Source organism: Meleagris gallopavo, chromosome 2, assembly GCF_905368555.1.
Source record: "Meleagris gallopavo chromosome 2, MGAL_WU_HG_1.1, whole genome shotgun sequence".
NCBI lineage: Eukaryota > Metazoa > Chordata > Aves > Galliformes > Phasianidae > Meleagris > Meleagris gallopavo.
The window spans coordinates 105,579,955-105,602,554 of NC_139405.1; the positions used below are offsets into that span (position 1 = coordinate 105,579,955).

Sequence of the window (22,600 nt, forward strand, 5' to 3'; positions counted from 1 at the left end):
AACAGTGAAAACTTCTCATCACCTTTAATGTTACTTTCACATGCTTTGCCTATGCAAGTCGATGAGAAAGCAGCTCACGTTCCTGACCTGCTGCAGTGGAGGCAGGAGCCCAGCAGAGGGCTCAGGAAGCAGCCACCAGCCCTGGGAAGCATCAGCATCCCTGGGAAGGTGCTGGGCAGGCGAGGCAGGGCCCGAGGGAAGAGCTCATCTGTTCATATTCACCGTGCTCCTTAAAACATCTCATAAGGCATTAGCAAATAAACAAGCAGTCCAGACAACATCAGCTTTTATTACCGTGGATAGTGTCATACATGTATTTTTAATCTTTGCCTGGGTATTTCTTACAAACTTTATTAATAAGAGGGAATGCTGCTGCACAGTAATATATGATTGCACTTAAAGTTTATGAAGCTCCCCTTTGGTTTTATAGTATCAGCACAGCAGGCTGTACTGAGCACCACATGAACGCATTTATAAAAAGCTTATTACAGCATATAGCAAGAGAGCCCCTTTTTGAAGCCCTGTATGGGAAACCAGCTCTATTAAACATGATTATTTCCTTTTGCAAGGCCGTGTAAACAACTCTGTCATTTGTTTTTATAAAGTCATCAGTGCCACTGCATACTATCCAGCACCAGCTGACAGAGCCAAGGAATCCATGAGACACTGTGCAAAGCATTTAGAGAACATCATCAGCCCGTGTTGACGTTGCAGAGGCCTCTGAGCATTTCCGAGGGATGGCATCTTCTGAATGTGATGTTGATGCATCAGCTCCAACCTTCCACTGGCAGAATTTTCCACCTAAAAAACTTAATCGATTCCATTAGCTTTATTATTATTTTTAATTGCATGGCTTTAACTTCAGATGAAAACAACCACAAAGAGAGCCACGATATTTAGATTAAGTGTTTTTCCATGCATGTAAGCAAAGCAGGCTGCCAAAAACACGCCAGTAATACATTTTCTGCTATCTAATCTATTACAAGGCATCCTGATAGGAAAAAACGCCCTTGCTTTATTGGTTAGAGAAGTGATGTTTTTACAGATTTCAGAGATATTTGATGTTATCTGCAGAATTTAAGTGGGTCTTCCTTGTTATGGAAGATTATGTAGGAAATCCAGTTATACACCATTTGTCCACATTTGCAAGGCAGATCACACAGTAGCTGTAACAGAGCAGCTGCCCTAGTGCAAGGTTACTCTGAAGTAGAGGGACAGGCTGCAAGTTAGCACTCTGTGGCTTCTTCACTATGACTACTTTAAACAAACAGAAGATCTCAATACACTTGAGCCACTTGCACGGATTTATGTGAGCGGACTTAAGACTCTTTTGTGACTTGGAAGAACTTAAAAAAGACAAATAGATCAGCAAATATGAATTTGTGGTTCAGGACAAAAATGCCTTAGGAGGGAAGAAAGTTCGGGAGAGCTATGAGATCAATAAGGAAAATTGGCAGTGTGGAATGAAAGATAGTCATTGTGATGGGGGATATGAAGCATACTGTGCTAAAGGAGTTATTTTTTTTTTGGAATGGCAAGGTAATGCATAAAAAGAAAAAAATTTACTGTAAAATTCTGCAGTTTTTTCTAGGTAAATAAAGGAAAAAAACCCATATCTAATTCTGGTTATCAGAAGATATCTGTTCCAAGCTATTCAGCAGGGCACCTTCTGCTGTGAACTAGAAGAAATAAACTTTGAGTCCCGCCTATCTGCTTTCCTATGCTATTTTAAGAAGGGATGAATTATGTTTTGGAGATTGATTTTCCTTTGGTATGGATGATGCTTAGCAGCTCAGTTTGGATGAGATGCCAGATCTAAGGTTGGGTGATATCAGACACACCCAAAGCTTTTTTTTTTCTGTTCTCATCTGCCCCACTTTATTTCTATCCATGAAGACCATTCTGCACAACTAGCATTCATGGGGACAGAAACACAGAAATTCCAAAATGAAAGATGCAGAGGATATTCACTGAAAAATGCATCAACAACATAATTTCACCAAGGGAAGGGCCATTATCATGATGATTTCTGGTGAAATCCATATTGAAATCTAAACTGATGTGTGCAGCACAGACCACTGAACGTACTGAGTAATTTGTCCTCTCAGACTAGAAACTGGAATTGACCTACAGAGTACTTTGTACCACAGCTGGAAATCATGATTAAAAAAAACCCCAGGGCTGAGCCTCAGCTGCTGGTAACTGCTTTTAAGCCCAGCGCATTTATAGAGCTGAGAGAAGTCACACCACCCAAGAAGACATCTGTAAACTGGCCAGCTGCTAACTCCTGGTTATTGGGAGAGCTCTAAGGCTGATTCATGTAGAAGCATTGAAGGACAGACCCCAGAATGCTCGTCTGCATCACCCTGGCTTGTTTGAACACATTGGGATCAGCTGTAAAGATGCATCCTGAACCTTCAGCGTTCAGAGAGAGAATCGAGGCTTATGCGCACTGATAGGAAGGAAAACTTGCAGATAGCATACTTGCTTCATTAGCTTTTTTACATAAATGCTACGGTGAAATGGAAAAAACAAAGAACAACCTGTGTAAGCATACTGCTGGTATCCTGCATTTTTGCCTTCTCCCTGGCACGCGCAGTACTCTATTAAATCGTCCCTTGTTTTTTATGCTCTTCTGTAAATCCCAAATCACCGCACTACTCTGAGGTACAATGCTGATGGCTCTTCCATGTCAGTTCCATTTTTAGTGTAATTTATGTAGCTTAATCTGTATCCACACTCTCATCTAGATCACAAATGGAAGGCACGTGAATGACTGATTAATCTTCCCTCCTCTCTCTAGAAAGTGTTTCATGCAGATTGCTTTACTGAATTATCATCTTCACTGTCCTTCTGGGTAACAGATACAGGAATTCATGTTTGTTGCTTCCAAAAAGAATCGTGGTACTTAAAATCTCTAGCTCCCTTGATTGGAAAATCTCCTGAGAAGCAGTTCATGTCTCTTTGCTAAAAGTGGGGAAGCAGCAGGTTTGTCCTGATGAAAATATGTTCACTTTCAGAGATCTCGTTACCTAACTAGTCACAAAATGTGACTGCAGTGAGGCAATCTTCACAGGGTTGGCATGTTTACAGCAGGGTCACGCAGGCATCAGTTCTGAGCTCCATTATTTGACATTTCTAACAATTATAGAGAGGAATATAGACAGTAATTTCCAACTGCTAGCAGCTGACCCAAAAACTGCAGAAGTGGTAGTAACAGACTATTAGAAATTGGTACAAGACCATCCTATTAATTTAAAGGAGGCCAAGGAAAGACATAGAACATAGTTTCCTATATATTTGCCATAATCCATGTATTTCTATACATTGGTAATCAATTCCTAAAGAGACCTTGGCCAGTAGCATACCTCCAGGGCTGCAAGGCTAATACTGACTGCCCTTGGACATACGAACACGAAACCAAGCAGGAATCAGGAAATCATATTAGATCTGTACTTGCTTTGTTGTGACCAGTACCAGAATGCTGCACTAATTATTCATATCTTCATCAGATTGGGCAATGAAATAAATAATTAAATAAGGAAATATGTCAACTAAGAACCTGGAGAAGGTTCAAAGAAGGGCAATGACAATACCTGCAGAATTAGAAAACAAGAATTCTCTTCATGCAAAGAAAAATAAGCTATGATTCAAAGGAAGCTGAACTAAAAATAAAGTGCGTGTTTCTAACAGCAATTAAGCACTGAATAAACCACCAAAGCCCGCAGAGGATCCTCTATTGCTACATGTTTTAAAATCAAAAAACAAAAACCGAAACAGCGCTCTTCCAGAAGATACACACTGCAACAGAAACCTGGCTGCAGTGTTATTACCATGAGATAGTCAGTAGGGGGGTGGAGGGGTAGGGGGAGGATAGTCACAGGGGCTTTACTGGTTGCAAAACACAGCAAATTTTGCTACACTGGAAAAACAATTATTCAAAAAGATGAGCAAATCCTGCTCTAAAGGCAAGGACTATATACAGTAAATGTCAACTGTATTTTGACCCGTCCCTAAAAAATGGAATGATTGGGAATCTGTGTATAGCTCTGCCTGGAAGGACACAGTAAGTTCATATTCCCTTTCCTCCTGTTTTCTCCTTTCCACATTTCTTCTTCCCACTGATTTCCTGAAGGTCTTCAGCACACACTGTCAAATGGATGCACTAGGAATACCGGGATTATTAAGTGGGAATCCAAGCAACAGGCAGGCATTTCAATGTGATTTTTTTTCTGATGTACTTCTTAATTTGATTCATGTGTTGGCAGATAAGAAGTTCACATTTCAACATGTGAAGCGCAGTATATTATCAATACAAAGATCATTGGGTTCAGCTGCTTGCTTGAACAGGCAAATTCTTGGTATGAAAACTTTAAAAATCTACGGTGTAATTTTTAGACTCTTCCATCTGAGCCTCTAGAATGAGAAAAGGGGATAGTTCACACTTTCCTGAAATATAAAGGAGATTTAACAAATTAAAAAAGTATTCTGTTTCCATGGAGTGAAGAAGCACTAAGCACTTCTGTAAACCAGCAGTTTTTATTTGTTAAGTGGCATCATGGTTTATTACTATTTAATACTTAGGATCCAGCTCCAAAGCAGGAATACAGTGTGTGAAGTGCCATACAAACACAGAATGAAAGACTGTTTCCTGCCCTTAATAGCTGTAATCGAAATGCTTCAGCAGCCCTGCTATCTGTCACTGCTCTAACCACTGTTTTGGAGTCTCAGTGTCAATCCTTTAGCGCCCTGCTCTGCTGCTGTCAGCTTCACAAATGAAGCAGCTGAATGCAATGGGTGACAAAGCAGTTTTTCCTGTAACAAAGAACACCTCTGATTTAAGAGACATAATTTAAATACATGCAGGCAGCATATACAGCATGGAAGACCACTGGGAACACTGAGCAGAGGGGATGCTGGCTTTTCAGAGAGCATAAGGGCCCTGAAAGGTCTCAGCCACTTCATCTGCAGACTGAATTGCCCAAACAGAAGTCTGTTTTTCTGTCCTTCACCTCTGATTGACCTCGATTCATGCAAGGAAGATGGCAATGAAAATGGAACCACTCACAACGAGGCAGCAGGAGTGCTCACAGTAAAAGATTCAGGTTGGGCATTCACAGTTTCATTGACAGACACATTAACTCTTACAGTAAAAACTGCACTGCTGTCCATCGTAACATTAACCACTGAATTTTTTTTAGATGCACGTCCTTGGCAGAGTGAAGTGAGGATAGAAATATATAGAGAAATGGAAAAAAACGGAGGAAGAGAACTATTTGCTACCAGTCCAGTGGATGTCATCATTTTTAGTGGCTTCTAAGAGTTGGGAATCATCGGTATAGGTGATGCTATAAATAAGAGAATATGTTTTAAATGGAATTCAGTTTTTTCACCAAACATTTCCAATTCTTTGAAATGTATATCATTGAGATATCGCAGTTATCCATCATATGCATCTCTACGTTTACTTCTTTAATGGATTTCCTTTAAGCTATTGCAGATTTTTAAGATACCGCCTGAGGTCCTATTTCTCAATGATTCTAACTAATTAGAAATATATAGAAAACTCCAAATGGACTGCAAACACGGGACTACTTGTGCTCAAAGAGGATGTTGTTTTGTGTACAGAAACTATAGGAAACCTGCCTTAAGTTGGATTAGACGATTTCCAGAACTCCCTTCCAACCCCTACAATTCTGTTATTCTGTGAAGAACAGTGAATCCGAAGACAGAGATGGGACAGCTCACTTCTCAGGTCCCCATCTGAGATATGAATTTTATAGGAAGCCTGGCTTCTGCAACATGGATTTCCTGCTTCTCCAGATTCTTTCGGGAGCATCTAGGAATTCTCAGCATTGCTGTAAATATCCACATCTAACATCTGTATAAAACTGAATAAATTCTGTGTCTCAAGAGCATCACATTCTTGTTTGACTGGGAGGTGAATGGCACTTCATTCTTTTGACACTGTACATTTTTGAGGGAATTATCTGCCCCCCACTCTTAGTCTACACTGTCATTTTATCATATTCTTTTCTATTCGGGCAACAATCCAACTTCTTTACAACCCTCCATATGAATTTTGCATTGAATCACTCTCATTTCCTTCCTATAATGTCTTTGATTCACATTTGTGCATTATCTTTTTCCTTATTCTGACATTCACAGTGCAAGGCATCTGTCTAGTTCACAAACTTTCTATGCAGTCAGCAGTTTTTGTACAAACTTCCCTTCTCCTGACCGTGACTTTACAAACAATTCTCTGAAAAACAAAACACCAGTGTTCCAGCTTCTGTGTCTTGCACCTTAGGAAATGTACTGCTTGTTGCTGCATTATGTGTATTACTCCCTAAAAGATGATGGGTATTTTCTGGAAGTTTTTATAATCCATTCACTTCTTGTTCCTGTGTTTTTATTGCAAACATACACATAGACACTGGAAGATTTGTTACTTAGCACACATTCTATATACACATAAAAAAACCAACATAAAATCATGCAAAATTGGCATCATTAGAATCATACAGATTGGAAAAAACCATAAAAATAAATTGTCCAATCATCATAGAATCACAGAATGGTTTGGGTTCGAAGGGACCTCTAAGATCCAATTTCAACCCTCTGCTATAGACAGGGACACCTCCCTCTAGCCCAGGTTGCTCAAAGCCCCATCCAGCCTAGCCTTGAGTCCTTCCAGGGAGGCGGCATCCACAGCCTCACTGGGCAACCTGTTCCAGCGTCTCACCACCCTCACAGAAGGTGAAGAAAATAATTTTTTCCTAATATCTTCTCTAAATCTACCCTCTTTCAGTTTAAAGCCATTTCCCCTCGTCCTGTTGCGTTGGCTAAACATGACATAGTGGACTGCTGCAAAGATCAGTGGAGTCTAGGGGGAAAAAAAAAAGCATTATAAAACATTACTGTACAGAGAACATGTGTAGCACATCTTGATAAACGTCTATGCCCCTCTCAACCTTTTCATACCCAACTTGGGGTTCAGACAGAACGCCAGGGGGCTAACGTGTCGTGTATATACCCTGAGAGGGTCATGCAGATAAAAATCCCTCTGAGCTGTACTGGTGGATGGCAAGCTGGACATGAAGCCCAGAAAGCCAATTGTATCCCGGGCTGCATTGGAAGCAGTGCGGCCAGTAGGGCAAGGGCGGCTCAGCCTGGTCTGGTGGTTGGATACCCTGCACATAGCAGGGGATTGAAACTAGATGATCATTGTGTCCTTTTCAATTCAGGCCATTCTATGATTTTATAAAGAGAGGGACAGACTTGAAGTAGGGTCTGGTGTGACAGGACAAAGGGAAATGGTTCCACATTGAAAGAAGGGGGATTTAAACTGGATTTAAGGAAGAAACTTCACTATAAGGGTGGTGAGGCAGTGGCACCGGTTGCAGAGTGGTGCCCCATCCCTGCAAAGGTCAGGCTGGATGGGCTGTGAGCACTGATGGAGCTGTGGGTGTCCCTGTTCAGTGCAGGGAATGGGACGGACGGCCTTGAAGGGTCCCTTCCATCTCAAACCATCCTACGGTTCTACGATGAAAAGAAAACAACTGCGTATGAGGGAGCAAGAAGCACAGCACACGGCCGCTCAGAGCTCCGAGAGACAAAATTCCGCAGGCTCAGCTGAAGAGAGGCCTGGTTGCAGGTGGAAACACCGCAGATACACCCACAGCGAAGGGCGGTCACGGCGCAGCGCAGGGCACGCAGGGCCGCTCGCCAGGGGGCGGGCCTCGCACCTCGCCGCCTCACGCCCTCCCGCCCCCCAGCCCGCCGCCCGCCGGTCCCAACGGCCGCCGCGCGCCGCTCACCCTTCGCCTCCCTTCCCCGCCCTCAGAGGGCGATGCTAACGGCGCCGCGGCGCCTCCTCCGGCTCTGCAGCTCCACCTTCAGGATGGGGGAATCGGCCTCCAGGCTGCCGCGGAAGGAAGAGGCGCTCCCCGGCAGGGGCCAGCGCGTCCCTGTGGCAGGTAGGGACCGGACCGGTCGCCCCCCTCCCCCTCCCCGCCCCTGAGGAGAAACGAACCCCAGGCCCCGCGGCGGCCCCGCTCTGCCCACCTCCGCCGCCGCGCGTGCGCACGAGGGTGGCGGCGCAGGCGGGGTGGGGCGCAGCGCGGTGGGCGGGAGGGGGAAGATGGCGGCAGCCTCGACGCTGTTTGAATCCTGAGGGCTCTGTAAAAGGCGTAATAATATCACCTAAGCGTAGCGTGAAGGATCTAGCCCGAGTGTATGGGAAGTTCTTAGAAAAAGTAGTTCTTTCAGTGACTATTTCTCCCTTCAGTTTGAGTAAACGTGAGCTTTTAAGTATATAAGGTAGCAACCTTGAATTAAGCAACTAATCCTACCTTCTGTCAGGCAGCATAGCATGGAAAGCATTGCAAAATGAACGCCATCGCTTTTCAATAGCAATTACAGCAGAACCAAAATGCCCCAATGTGTGTTTAGAATGAGAGACAGTGTCCTCATGTTGTTCATGTTCAGGTTGGATATCAGGAAACATTTCTTCTCAGAAGAAGTGCTGATGCCCTGGGATGGTCTGTCCTGGTGGGATCACAGTCCCTGGAGGTGCTGCAGAGCCGTGGGGATGTGGCACTGAGGGATAATCCAATATTTGAAGTGAGTGTATAAACAGGAGGGGGAATGGCTGTTTACAAGGGTGGATAGTGATAGCACAAGGGGAAATGATTTTAAACTGAGACGGGAGGTTAGGATAGAAATACCCAGGGTGAGCCTCTTAAGGCACTGTTAGTGGCCGCTTCCCTTTCCAATACTGTCTGGTGCTGCTGAGAGGAGTTTGTTTAGCTGTCATTCTCACACCCTATTCAGCTACTGTAGGACTGGCTCTTAATTCTTCCTCCACCTTCAGAAATGTGTGCTGTAAGCTGCTGACCATCTTGGCCATTGTCATTGCAGACCATTGCACTTCATAACTCAGCCCGCTGGACAGTTTGCTTTATTTGCAATGAGTGTATATTACTATTTTCTTTTTAACATGACACTCAGTACAATCCCAGTTCCTTTCCAGCAGGGCAGTTTATCTTGCAGCAGTGCAGAATCTGTGCTTCTCCTTGTTGACCTTCATGAAGTTTCTGTTGGCACAGGCGTGAAATCTTTCAAGGTCTCCTTGTACTGAAGATCTGCTGTTTGACATGTCCACTCTCATCTTCAATTTAGCATCATTCTCAGACTTGCTGAGCATGTTTTCTGTCACATCACTCATGTTCTTGTTTAAGATATTGAATGATATTGGCCCCAGCATGAGCCCCTGGGGTAACCTGCTACACAAAAGACATCAAGCTATTGATCACTGCCTTTTGATTTTGGTGATCCTGCCAGTTTTTGATGCATTTAGTGTCAAGTGGACTTTTCTTTCAGCCTGTGCTTTCATAGCTTCCAAATGCTTATACTGTAAAAGATGGCATCAGAAGCTCTGCTAAAGTCAACATGTCATCTGCTGCTTTACCCTAATCTGCATAGCCAGTCCTTTAATTGTAAAAGGCAACCTGTCTGATCAAACATGATTTGTCCTGGGTTGACTTTTCACCAGATGAGGTTTTTCTTTCAGAGGGATGCTGGTCTAGCAGGAGGTGTCCCTGCCTATAGCAGGAGGTCGGAAGTGGATGATCTTAAAGGTCCCTTCCAACCCAAACCATTCTATGATTCTATGATTCCTCCATGGGCAGCCAGCCTCCTGCACTGTGTTAATTGTATTGCACCCAGCTGCACATCTGGGAAGTCACATTTAATCTAGCCTTGAGAGCTACATTGCATTTCTTTTTCTTTATAACATGCTGACCATAGGAATATGTGACTGTGTGTGGTTGGTTGTGATTCAAAGGGCTGCAGAAGTCAGGGAAAGTTGGGTGAAATACCCTGCTGTGAGTTGAATACATTGCAGACAGTGGTAAGCTTCACTAACTCTTTCTGTAATTTAGTTAAATCTGTCTGATTTTCAACAACTTCCAGAATCTGGGAGTTAATTGTGTTAATTTCCTTGCAGTAGAACTGCTGCATTCATATTTGAAAATTCTTTCATATGATCTCTATATAATCATGTAATGCAATATCATGTTCTGTAGTAAAATCACATGCTATCTGTTGCTTTTTACCTTTCCAGTAGTATTCTAGTTGTCAGAATTAATTTTAGTTGCAATATTGCTGAAATCTTGCTGTTTCTGTGAGTGTGTGAATATATATTGCTTACACTATTTAATTGGCTGTTTATTTATGATAGTGGTAGGAGCACTATTCAGGGACCCCAGTGATGTAGAGGGAACTAGCTGTGTGAAGCATTATATAATTTTGTATATATATTTTTTATATATATATATATATATATACATACATACTTTTAGTTGTTTTTCCTCAGTTGAGATAGCAGAATATTATTACTTAGAAGTTTGTCCCACTGATTCCAATGAGCAGTGCCAGGAAATAGCGTAGCTCACAGTGTGTTCATCTGTACTGAGTTAACTTTTCTGAAGCAATAAAGGTAAAACTCATGAGTAGACAGTCTTACAATTATTTAGAGCTATTAAAGCTCATATATATGTGTGTATATATATATATTTGTAGATTAATAGAGTAATCATTGCAAACTGGAGGAGATCATTGCGAATTTCTATCTGACCTTCTGTATAAAAAAAGAGCACAATATTTCCATGAATTAATTCTTGCTTGAATCAGCTTGTTCTCTTTAGAGAAAACACTGATTAAAAATGCCCTTTGACAGGGAGCCCTCTGCAAAATTTCACAATTTTTTCCAATGTTTCATAACTTCCTCCATTAAAATACTGCCTTTTTTTTTTATCTCAGCTGTGTTTGAACTTCCAGCCATTGCCGCTTGTTACAGGTTTTTCTTTTCTTCAAGGTGAAAGTGGGACAGTATGTGTTTTCAGCTTTCCATGAAATATATTTAGATGGTAATTGCGCATTAACCTCTTTTTAAAGAAGCAAAGACTTAATCAGACGTAAAGCAAATGAAGTGAACTGTTTTATTCTGTCAACAGAAAGCATGTTTTTCAGTCCTTCATTTGTTCTTGCTTCTTTTTCTTAAACTGTCATCACTTAGTTATCATCTTCCTTGACGTGTTGCTATCAGTAGTGACATAGGAATTTATTAGTGATAGTTTTAGTGTCACCTGCAGTCCTGTTCCTACTCAGTATTTTCCTGTTTGTATATCATGGAATCATAGAACGGTTTGGGTTGGAAGGGAGCTCAAGGATCACGAAGCTCCAATCCCCTGCCACATGCAGGGCCACCAACCTCCACATTTCATAGCAGCCCAGGCTGCCCAGGGCCCCATCCAACCTGGCCTTGAACACCTCCAGGGATGGACGGGGCATCCACAGCCTCTCTGGGCAGCTGTTCCAGCACCTCACCACTCTCTCTGTAAAGAACTCCCCCTGACATCCAACCTAAATCTTCCCTCCCTCAACTTAAATCCATTTTGCCTTTTCCTATCATTATCTTCCCTTTCCAAGAGTTGATTCCCTTCCTATTTGTAGGCTCTCTTTTAGGTACTGGAAGGCTGCAATGAGGTCACCCTGCAGCCTTCTCCAGGCAGAACAACCCCAGCTCCCTCAGCCTGTCTTTATAGGGTAGGATTCTACTCTCATCCTCTTTGTTTTGTATTAGCTTTGTTTTCAGATTTATCAGTAAGATTGCAGTTTTATTTGCTTTGCTATTGTTAGATGTGTGATCTCTGAGTGAAAGGGTGGCTGTGCCTAGGCTGAGTTGGGTTAGAACATGGTGCTCAGGAGGGTCTCAGTGTGTGTACAGAACTGATGGGAGGGCGTAGAGAAGGAACAGCAAGACATTCACTGGTTCCCCGTGGAGGGACAAGAGGCAACAGGCACAAGCTGAAATGCACAGAGTTCCATATAAACAGAGGAAGAAAACTTTGATGTTTGAATTTTCCCCAGGCTGAATAGAGATAGGTCATTTTTTTCTAAACTTCCTGGAGGATGTACTGAAGTTTGACAACAGAGGTCCCTTTCTCTTCCTTCAGAGACACGTCTCTTTGCATTAATTTATGCACAACATGGTCACACATTTGATGGGAACTGCTTCGCTCTTCCCAGCTGTCCCCTGGCTCTGGAAGTAGCACATATTTTTCACAGGATTCAGGCAGATTGGATTCCACTTCAATGGAACCTATGGGCATGAAGAATAATATATCTTTCATTTTTACAGGGAGTTTATTTCACAAGAGTTATTTAAATGAGATGATACGTCCCATTAGGACCTCTTTAGTTGATTTCTAACTGCATTTGGTGCTTTATAGCAGCATACATCTATCATAGGGTCATAGAGTCATAGAATCACAGAATCACAGAATGGCCTGGGTTGAAAAGGAGCACAATGCTCACCCAGTTCCAACCCCCTGCTATGTGCATGCAGGTCACCAACCAGCAGCCCAGGCTGCCCAGAGCCACATCCAGCCTGGCCTTGAATGCCTGCAGGGATGGGGCATCCACAACCTCCTTGGGCAACCTGTTCCAGTGCCTCACCATCCCTACTGAAACAAGGACACTGTTCCTTGCTATTTGTCAATCATGGCAGACTCCTTGTTTTTGTGCCCTGTTTGTGCTGCCCAGTGTTAGGGAAAAATCTGCCACCTTATGTTTATTCTGTACCTAAATACGTATGCAGTGTTACTTTGAGAAGTTTTAAATAGATTTTCCCTGATGTTCTGGCAGTTCACTGAGTTGTGTCTGACATACAAGGTTCTGCAATGGAATTGTGAACTAAAATGTAAGTGTAGTGTTTTCCAGGCTGCTTTTCAATAAAGATAAGGAAGAAAGCGAAAAACATTAGATATTATTTCCTTTCATGAATTAAAAAAGTTAATTAAGCATGGGCAAATCTGAAACCTTGTAGGCATGAATTTAATATCGTTGTACAGAAGGTCTAAAATAGAGATTGTTGAGTGAGACTGTGCCTCAGAACAGGGCTTACGAGGGAAATGCAGTTTCTCTGGAGGTTTGGGAGTAGTTTTGTTAAGTTTTGAGCACTTTACCTGATAGAGTGTTTTAGATAAAGAATCAACGGGTTAGCCATTTTTATTTAAGTTTGTATGGAATGTGGGTTGAAAAAATGAGGTATGACTTCAATTAAGTACAGTACAAGAGCATGTTGAATAGTAATATCATATGTGCTCTAGCATTCCTCAAATTTCAATTTACCTTTCTAATTCAGAAGGGTTAATTACTTATTCCTTCATTCTATGAAACGATCTTTGCCTCAGATATGCTCAAGCCATCCATTTCCATAAATTATTAAATTTCATTACAATTTCACGGGGTATGCGGAGATTTAAATCAGAAAAGACGTAAAACAGAGTATGTTTCTTTAGGGAAGCACCTCATTTCCAGTGTCTGTTTAATATCTCAGTGCCTACTTAGTATTTCAAGGCCAGGTTGGATGGGTTGTGAGCAACCTGGTCTAGAGGGAGGTGTCCCTGCCTATAGCAGGGGTTGGAACAAGGTGATCTTAAAGCTCCCTTCCAACCCAAACCACTGTGACTCTGTCTGAAAGACAGAAATTTGGATTTCCACATCTTTACAGGTTGGTGTGAGATGAATTTGCTCGGAAATCCTGTCTGTAATAACATGCTTTGGCTTTTAGTCTTGCTCTCTGGTTTTTTTTTTGTTTTTTTTCCTCTTTGTTGAGTATTTATATCTAAACACTAAACAGCTTGTTTGCAGGTCAAGTGTACATCTATAAATATTGTACTGTCGTTTGAAAAACAGGAATTACTTTTTAGCCACCGATTACATTTGCATTTTGGAAGGTGTTGCAAGGAGAAGCAAAGGTTAAGGCAGTCTGAAGGGATCTTTTTGTTGTTGTTTGCATGTGCCTTTTGCTCTTGACAGCTGGAAAACAACAACAAAGAGAAGTCAGTATGCACACACGAAGCTTGATAGATTAGAAGCATACAAGAAGTACGTTTGTAGAGCTGCACATCCAGCTGTCAAACGCTGCTCCCAAGGTAAAATGGTTCCGAAGAAAAAACCCAGTGCTCCCTTATCACCTCTAACTACACTGCGGCATAAAGGGCCACGTCACTCATCACTAAGCCCTCTCAAAAAGAAAAAAAAAAAAAGAAATAATAATGAAAAAATGCCTGGCTGAGTCCCTGGAGCACCTTCCTGACTGCTTAGCATGCCTCTCACAGTGGGATGCGCGGCGGCACGATGCACCAAGCTGCACCCCCAGGACTGTGATAGGGCTGGCACGTGGGAAGGATCCCCGGGGTTTCTCTGGCAACAGCACAGGTTGCTGGGAAACGGAATTACCTAAATGGCAGAAACTTCACCCAACTGGCAGCCTCTTGAATGGAAATAGGGCTTGAAGGAGACTCCTCTTGCTGATACCGTAATTTCCCTCTCCGGTATGGAAAATGAATCCAGGGGTACTTTATCCAAAGGATTAGGCATGGATGCTGCTCTGAAAATTCATTCAAAGTTGCATAATAAAGAGGATAATTATTTGCAGGAAGAGGTACGCTGGGTTCAGTAGCTTCTTGTTGCTGCGGTTTTGAAAAGGGACATAATGTATAAACTTGCCAAATTTGCATTGCTAAATAAAGCGGTGGGAAGCTCAAGGCTTGTATTTACATGGGTTATTTTTTTCACTAGAGAATATTTCGTATTATTTTGTGTGAAATCTGGGATACATTGAACTCCTTTGGCTAATTGTGGTCGTTCTATCTGCAGTATGGTTTCTGCATGAATGCCATTGACCTGACATTTAAGTTATGTTGTAATTTCAACCCAGAAAAAAGGGGGGTTGTGAGAATTTTCTTGCTTTTCTAACATGCCTTTGTGCCACTATTTCAAACCTCATGAGCTTAGGTGCTAAGCAGATATGGGAATGTGAGCATATATAGGTTTTAAATGATGGGTTGTTGCTGCTGTTCACCTACAAGTAGGCATTGCGGAAATAATGGCTAGTAATTCGGGTTGTGACCTGGGTTGCACAGGATGTGCACAGATGTGATAAGCATTGCTCAGTGCATATCACAGGAAGGTACATGGGATTAGGCTGCCCACTGGGGCTTCACTTACCACATCAGAGAGGAGTGAATGGTGGAAAAGCCTTTGTTTGGGCTTTACCTTGTACTGAGTACAGAGGTGGGGTGGAGCACTGGGAGGGACTGTTGGCTTCATTGACTCTGGTGCAGTCTATGTGCTTAATTCATCACATGATGAATGTCAAAAGGCATTTAAACTTGAAATGCCCCTTTCATCCATGGGCTGCAAGGGGAGCATCCAGTGATGGATGTGTGTGTTAGTTACATCAGTGATGGTGTGAGCCCTGCCTCTGCTGTCCTGGACAACCAAGTGGTGTGTGGCATTGAATGGGCCCTCTGACTTGTTTTTCAGTTACGTAATTCTGTTATTTTTTAAATAAAATAATCAAAGAATGACTTGGGGTGGAAGGAACCTTAAAGTCCATCCAGTTCCAGCCCCTGTGCCATAGACAGGGATACCACTCACTACATCAGGTTAGCAGGGCTCCATCCAGCCTTGTATTGGGCACCTCCAGGGACAGCACAGAAATCACAGACACTTCTGTCCCAGTCTTCCATTTGAAAGACTTTTCCAGCAATTGACTGTGTTGACTGTTTAAAATGTTTTAAGTTTGAAACAATTCTTAATTGTTCTTTTTATCTCTTTAGTTGCGTTTTCTAGCCATTGAGCATCTCTCGGTTTTCTGTTATTTCTTTGAGGAGAGAAAAGAGACACTGGTCACAATGCCTCCTCATCCTGTATTCTGTCAAAGAGTAAAGCTATTTTAATATCTGCCTATAAAATAGGTTGCTTTTCAGAAGATACAATCATACTTTTGAACACAGTTGAGCTGTGTTATATATGGCATTCTTAAAGGGTAACTCATGTGGACACTCATTCAAACCAGATCTGCTCATGATTTACGTTATGGTTACATGAACAGATTAGCTCAGTGTAAGCCTGGTGTGGTTTTATAGCATAAAAACTACTCCAAGTAACTGTCTACGAATGCCTTTGTTGTGCACTGAATGCTAAGTCATCTGTCTGGTTTCATTAAAAGGTAGGCTGTGTTACATTTACTCCAGGGTAAAGAAGTGCAGTTACCACAAAGAAATGTGGTAATGAGAATTTTGTTTGTGTGCATCATTTTTCTTTTTTCTTTTTCTTTTTTTTTCAGAGAACACCAGAAGCAAACTTAATTGAGGGCATAATGTCATTTAATGACCTACCTGTAGTTGGTACTCGATATAAAGCCTTAATTTTTTTCTTGCCCTGAGTCAGAACTGTCTTTTCTTTCTACTCACTTCATAATGTGCCAGTTCAAAGAGTCAAGATTTTATTCCTATTTTTCTTTAGTTTTCTTGGCTGAGGTTCATATACCACATTTCCAGTAACAAAAGAATTTCCAAAGTCAGAAAACTCAGCAACAGTTCAGTTGTTCACATCCATAACAGCAGAAGTGCAGCTTTAGTTTCCTCAGCATATCATTATATGGTGATACAGTCATTGCATGTTTGGCTTATAATTGTCTGATAGGTTCTGTTTTGTCTTGCATGTAATACTCTATTTATTATGTGTAGACTTTCAGCGGTGTGGATATATTTGTATATTGCTCTCATTTTGATATTTGCACATTTTTATGATACATACGAAACCTGCATTTAAATTTGTAGCTCAATTAGAATAATACACATAAATAACTCTTTAGTTCAAATAAGATAAAAACCCATGCAATGTATAATTATGCTTATTGCAGTTTCTTATTTATTGCTCACAGCTCCTTCTTGCTGCAGATAGGCAGAATTGTACTTAGGAATTTCATCCACTTGGGTGAGCAGATTATTGAGTATTAGTTTCAGAGATAGAATCTTGCTTACTGTTGAGGCATGTGGCCAACTGGATTATATTAAACTAGAGATTTGGTGCCTCAGACACTGGCTGTTAACCCCTGCTGGAAAACCAGTGAGAAAGCAGAAGTATACTGCAAAGGATGGTCATTCTGATTAGACACTGGAAATGGTCGTGGCAAACTGAAGATTAGCAGCAAAAGCATGCCACAACCTGCAGTTGTAATCAGAAAACGTTTCCATTCAAGGATGCCAGGTATTTCCTGCAACCTGTAGTCAGCTCTGGTCCTTGGGTAGGAGAAATGCTTCTGTATTGCGCAGCTTGCTCTCCAAGGGAAGCATGGTTTGTTGTTTTGTTAATGCTGCTGGCCTGTCTATTTTTACTGAACATCATGGCAAAATCTGGATTACGTTGTTAATGCTTCAGAGCATCTGCTTGACATTCCTCCTTCATCTTTTCCTCCTTCCAGGCTCAGAAATGTACTTTATGGTTCCTCAAACATTCAACTCCTAAAAAATTCCGCCTAGAACCTGTTTACACATCTGTAGCTACTTCAGGCTATTCAGTCCACTCCCAAAGAGGAGCAGGTCCCCAAAATGATGATCAGTATTTTGGCTTGCACCACTGTGCGGCCTCACATCGAGCACGGGGTGCAGAAGGACATAAAACTATAGGAAAGAATCCAGATGAGGACTGCAGAGTTGGGGGAGGATGTAGAGTCAAGATGTATGAAGAATGCTGAGGTTCTTTGGTTACAGAAGCTTAGAGAAGAGACCTTGTGACTGTGTGCTTCTTCTCTTCCCCCAGCTTCCACTTTAGACATTATACCCAAGACCTGACAACAATCAAGCTCTCACTAAGACTTATAACCACCACTAATCTGTTTGAAACTGGGGGTTGAAAAAGTTTGATAGCAGACACCTGGGTCAACAGCTGAAGGGCAATTGAGAGTGCAGCACAGCTGTGACTGAGTCAGCCCTCTTATCCCTTAAGTTGTGAGTGGCCTGAAGGCCCCTGCAGCACTTTGACATAGCAATTGGCTGTATGATAGGATTTCTCTTTGAGTAGGGATATCTCTTGGAGTTAGCTGTATTGCAGAGATCTCTCACATCTTGATGTCAAGATGCTTCTTGCCAGTATGCATCCTTGGTAAGTGACTAATAGGTTGTTCAAACTTTATTTGTGGGTGTACAGTTAACCTCTGAGTTAGAAATGTTGATCTGGTCTGGGTTTAAGAATGACTTCATCTCTGTGTTCATATCCACTTTGAAATGGAGCATTCTGCTGGTGAAGATGGCCTTTTGATATTGTCAGCAACTGCATGTGGTGTCTGTTTGAAAGTGTTGAGCAGTGTAAGGATTTGGGGTGGTACTTTATACCTTGTTTCTCACTACTGAGTGGGTTAGTAAATGTGTTTTCTTATCAGATTGCCTACGTTTCCTGCTATGTGATTTAATTTGGTCCCCTGTGCTGTACTTTGTCATTAAATTGCTTTTCAAAGTACTTGAAGGATGTTCTCTCTCAGCAGGTAGGATTCCATCCCACTCTCATAAGTCAGATTCAAACTCTGAGTACAAAGCACAGTCATTGCAGGCTATTCCTATTCCAAGAAATTAAGCAATATCTGGACTGTAGGTACCTATGCCTTCCTTTTTTGTAGTGTTCCAGAATGCCTGGGCTGTTGGGAGAGATTTGGAAGACATCACCTGTAGTCACGAAATGCCCGACAGTGGGATACAGGTGTCCCCATTCCTTGTGAAGTGCAGACTATGCAGTCTTTTTGCAATGAAATAATGAAGTTTCTGCTTTAGTCATCACTAAAGAATCATCTTTGTGTGGAGCATTTTACGTGCCGATTAAAACCTACTCAGTTCTTAATTTAATTTACAATAATTATAAGCAAGCTTTTTGAATGTGAGGGGAGGGGAACATCAAATATATATTTTTCACGTGTGGATGTACGTGTACAGACGTTCCTGCATACTGCTTTTGTACAGTGCAAATGTAGAAGTGGAAAATGAGTAAAAATGACTCTCTCAGGGCTGATTATTGGATGCAGGTCATGATGCTAATCTCTGTAGAGCTGTTTAAAACATGTAGTTTGTGGAAAATGTAATTGTTGAGAAGAATGTTGAGTACAACGCCCTTTGTACTTGAATGTTATAACAAAGCTCTTCCTCAGTGTGTAACAAAGAATATGATCTTATTCTCTAAGCATAGACTGATTATAAGAGGCTAACTTGACCATGTTTTAGGAAAATTTCCTTATTAATTTGCTTTTGTTTCAGAGCATCCTTTTCCATAATCACTGTAGCGACTGAGACTTTCTATCCACTTCATTGCAAGTCTGTTTTCAGTATATCCAAGTTACCTATAAGTGGATACCATTATGAATAACTGTTTCTACCTGCAGTGCTATGCATATATTTTTCATGTTGTGTGCTATAATCGCTTTTCTAAATGACAGTCAGAAATGCCTGTGAAGCTGAGTTCCTAACATTTTGATTTTTGTAAGTATCTGTTTTTTCTCCCGAGGAAACACATTTCTGATAGGAATTTTAAGCAGTTAAGGGTACGAGTGATGTTTGAAGTTCCCTGTAGAACTTTATAGATATGATGCGTGCATCTAAAAGGTTCTGAGTGGCACTGGACAAAGGAAATGGGAAAGCAAAATTCTGTTTGATTTTTCTCATGAAGAAAGCTGGCTACAAGGCTGGAGAGGAGCATGTCTAATGAAGGTTGACCTTTGTGTTTTGTACTTTCTGATTGGGATGTCATGCCAACAGGTGAGTTTGTTGAAGTATATTCCCATGCTGAAATATTTAGGATGTTGTTGATCACTTCCTATAGTTGTTTTCATTTATTTTTCAAGCATGCATCTGTTGCTGCTCCTCTTTTTATATTGCTTGCTGTTATAGCTATATTCACTTACTTGTGGATTCTTAGAGCTCCACCAGTGTTGAGCTAATTAACAATGAATGAAAACCAAGAGCAAACAGAGTCATTAGACAGTTCACTGTTATCATCTCCCCATAAGAATGGCCCAGGTAGAAACAGGCTTTTTCCTGTCATGGAATACACTTTCACCATTTGATAATAAATCAGGAAAGTATCTGGCTCCAAGATCAAACACCTGAAGAACTTGTGGCTTGTTCTCAAAGGAATTGGTTTTACTCATCAGTTGCGGGCATTCCTATTAATGATAACAGGGACATGATAGCAGAAGCTTCAACAGAGGTAGCCCTGACACGACCAATTTAAGAATGTATTTATTCCTAAGAGCAACGTGTTTTGGGTAATGTTACACACATGCTGCTCATGGGCAGTGGTTTCGTACCAGGTGTTCAGAACAATGTGTTACTTGTCTTTCATTGATCCGTAGCACAGAGATGTTCTGCCAAGGAGGCAAAAAGGGAAATTATAAATATACCCAACATTGAAGTGTTAAATAGCTCTTCAAAGTTTTCAGTGGATAGATGTATCTTAATGTGTACACATACTTGTTAGCATTTATAGTTTATATTATCTGTATTTAGGCATGCATTTACTGTGTTTCATGTGAAAATGTAGGCCAGTGTGCTTGGCTTTTATAAATAATTCCTTCACATTAATTCTTCTCCTAAAACTTGGTAGTTAGCCTGGTATGCTTGCTTCACTTGTAATGAATTCATTCACTTCCGTGTGTAACAGCTTAAGAAATGAGTTTCTTCTTCCATGCCTGTATGTATATACTAGTATAGGTAGCTGGGTGTCTTGTTTTTGTGAGAAATGGGTGCACTTGAGTGGAAGAGTGCATGGATGAAAGAATTTTGAAAAAGTGTAGACTAAGGAAACATTGGGAGGCTTCTGGAAGTAGAATTTTAAATGAACTAATCACTATGAGAGAAAGTGAGAACTGAGTAAATAATTTGAATTGAATGATGATCAAGACCCAGATAAATATATATAAAATAATATATATATATATTTAAATATAATATATATATTATTATATATATATATATTATATATATATATATATTTTTTTTCCCTAGTTCATGGAATAAATTATTCATTGGATAGGTAAGATACTGTGAGAGAATAAAGGCATGGACCTACCACCTACATCACCATGCTCAAAGAAAAATCCAAGCTACGTGCTGTTCTGCTGTCATAGGCCTGACAACATGATGATGGCCAGGTTTGCACTAGAGATGGAGCATTGAATATTTCTAAAGAAAGATTAGGAAAGTTAGATGGAGCCCTGGGTGGCTTGATCAAGTGTTTCGTCAGGACAGCCAGCCAATAAATCACAGCAGTGGAACTGGAACTGAATAATCTTTGAGGTCCCTTCCAATCCAAGCCTTTCTATGATTCAGTGATACTATGAATTCAGCTTTCTCTGTATTTTGTGTGTTGCAAGAGAATGGCATCAAAGAAACGTGAGGATAACTGGGGGTAGGAGAATGACTTCTTTAAATTCGAGTTACAGAGAAGTTGAAAATCTTTCACCACGACGTGTATTTGGGAAACTTTTGTAGCTTCTTATCTATTAGATTAGCTGGAACACTAGATTGATTTGGCTTGGAAGCTTATTTATGGAAAGGAAGAAGGATTATGTCAAAAGATTTTGACAGCTGAGGGGAGGAAGATGCACCACGCTCAGTAACACCTTTCAAGCTGCAAGCAGTGCTGGTGGCGTGGAGCAGAAATGTAATTGCAGAGTATTTAAGAGATAAGAGAGAATTAGGAGAGTTACAGTAAACTACACATTTGAAAACATGCTGTAAGACAGAAAGAGGGTAGTCATTGCTGTAAATGAGATCCATTGTGTTTGAAGCAGTGTGTACTGAGAGATAAAATGAGGCTCTTCATCATATTAGTGAGGCTGTCCTTTTCTGTGAAGCATTTGGCTACTGGGGAACACATTTGTGCTCCAGTCCCCTGATCATCTTTGTGGCTCCTCTGGACCCTCTCCAGCAGCTCCCTGTCTTTCTTGTACTGGGGTCCCCAGACCTGGACACAGCACTGCAGATGAGGCCTCACAAGAGCAGAGTAGAGGGGGACAATCACCTCCCTGTCCCTGCTGGCCACCCCTCTGCTGATGGAGCCCAGGATACCATTTGCTTTCTGAGCTGCAAGAGCACACTGCTGGCTCATGTTCAGTTTTTTCATACAATCTCTTGTATGTTGTTCTGCTTAGAAAGGTGGTGTGTTTTTTTCATTTATTTTTCTTTTTTTTTTTTCCAGGCTTTAAGTAGATATTTGTTTTGGTTTAAATTGTTTGGAGGCAGAATGCTTTTCTCCTTTCTGAGCTAAGTAAGCTTTTGCCCTGAGTTAACCCCTGGGGATCACTGGGTCATGAATGACACAGAGCTTCAGAACAACAGGGCCTCTACCCTGAACCCTTAACAAACAGAACACTAGTATCCATAAACTTATGCATGGTTAGGAAAATAGTGTATTTTCTGCGTAATTTGTTGTGCTCATCAATGTAAATGCATATATTTAAAATTTGGCATTTTGCTTTGGCAAACAGCTTACAGATAACGAAAGTTTTTCCCTATAATTCTCTATGTCTACATTTTAGCCATTTCAAATATACTGAATGAAGTTCCAAAGTTCTGGAATGTACTGAACATTTTTACCCAAGTTGGCTGTTATGACTGAACGATTCCTCTTTTGAATGCTAGCAGAACTTGTGCTTTTTGAATTAAATAGTGACATCATTGGCATCTGCAGATGC

General features: G+C 41.3%; 1 protein-coding gene and 1 long non-coding RNA gene across 5 annotated transcripts in view; one reads left to right on the top strand and one right to left on the bottom strand.

Annotated features, from left to right (window-relative positions):
* Positions 1-269: 269 nt before the first annotated feature.
* Positions 270-7,958, bottom strand: LOC146545119 (uncharacterized). The gene is made up of 2 exons (XR_014881703.1): positions 7,821-7,958; positions 270-809 (listed from the first exon to the last, which is right to left on the bottom strand). It is a non-coding gene; the product is annotated as an uncharacterized LOC146545119 (long non-coding RNA).
* Positions 7,840-22,600, top strand: part of MSRA (methionine sulfoxide reductase A) — a 263,186-nt gene continuing 248,425 nt past the window's right edge. For 2 of the 4 annotated variants that reach the window (XM_085218306.1, XM_085218310.1), the window contains exon 1: positions 7,845-7,979. In XM_085218306.1, the coding sequence (XP_085074432.1) occupies positions 7,853-7,979 (127 nt within the window). In that variant the 5' untranslated portion in view covers positions 7,845-7,852. Of the gene's footprint in view, positions 7,980-22,600 lie in introns of all 4 variants that reach the window. The other 2 variants (XM_085218307.1, XM_085218309.1) reach the window with 2 other exon arrangements.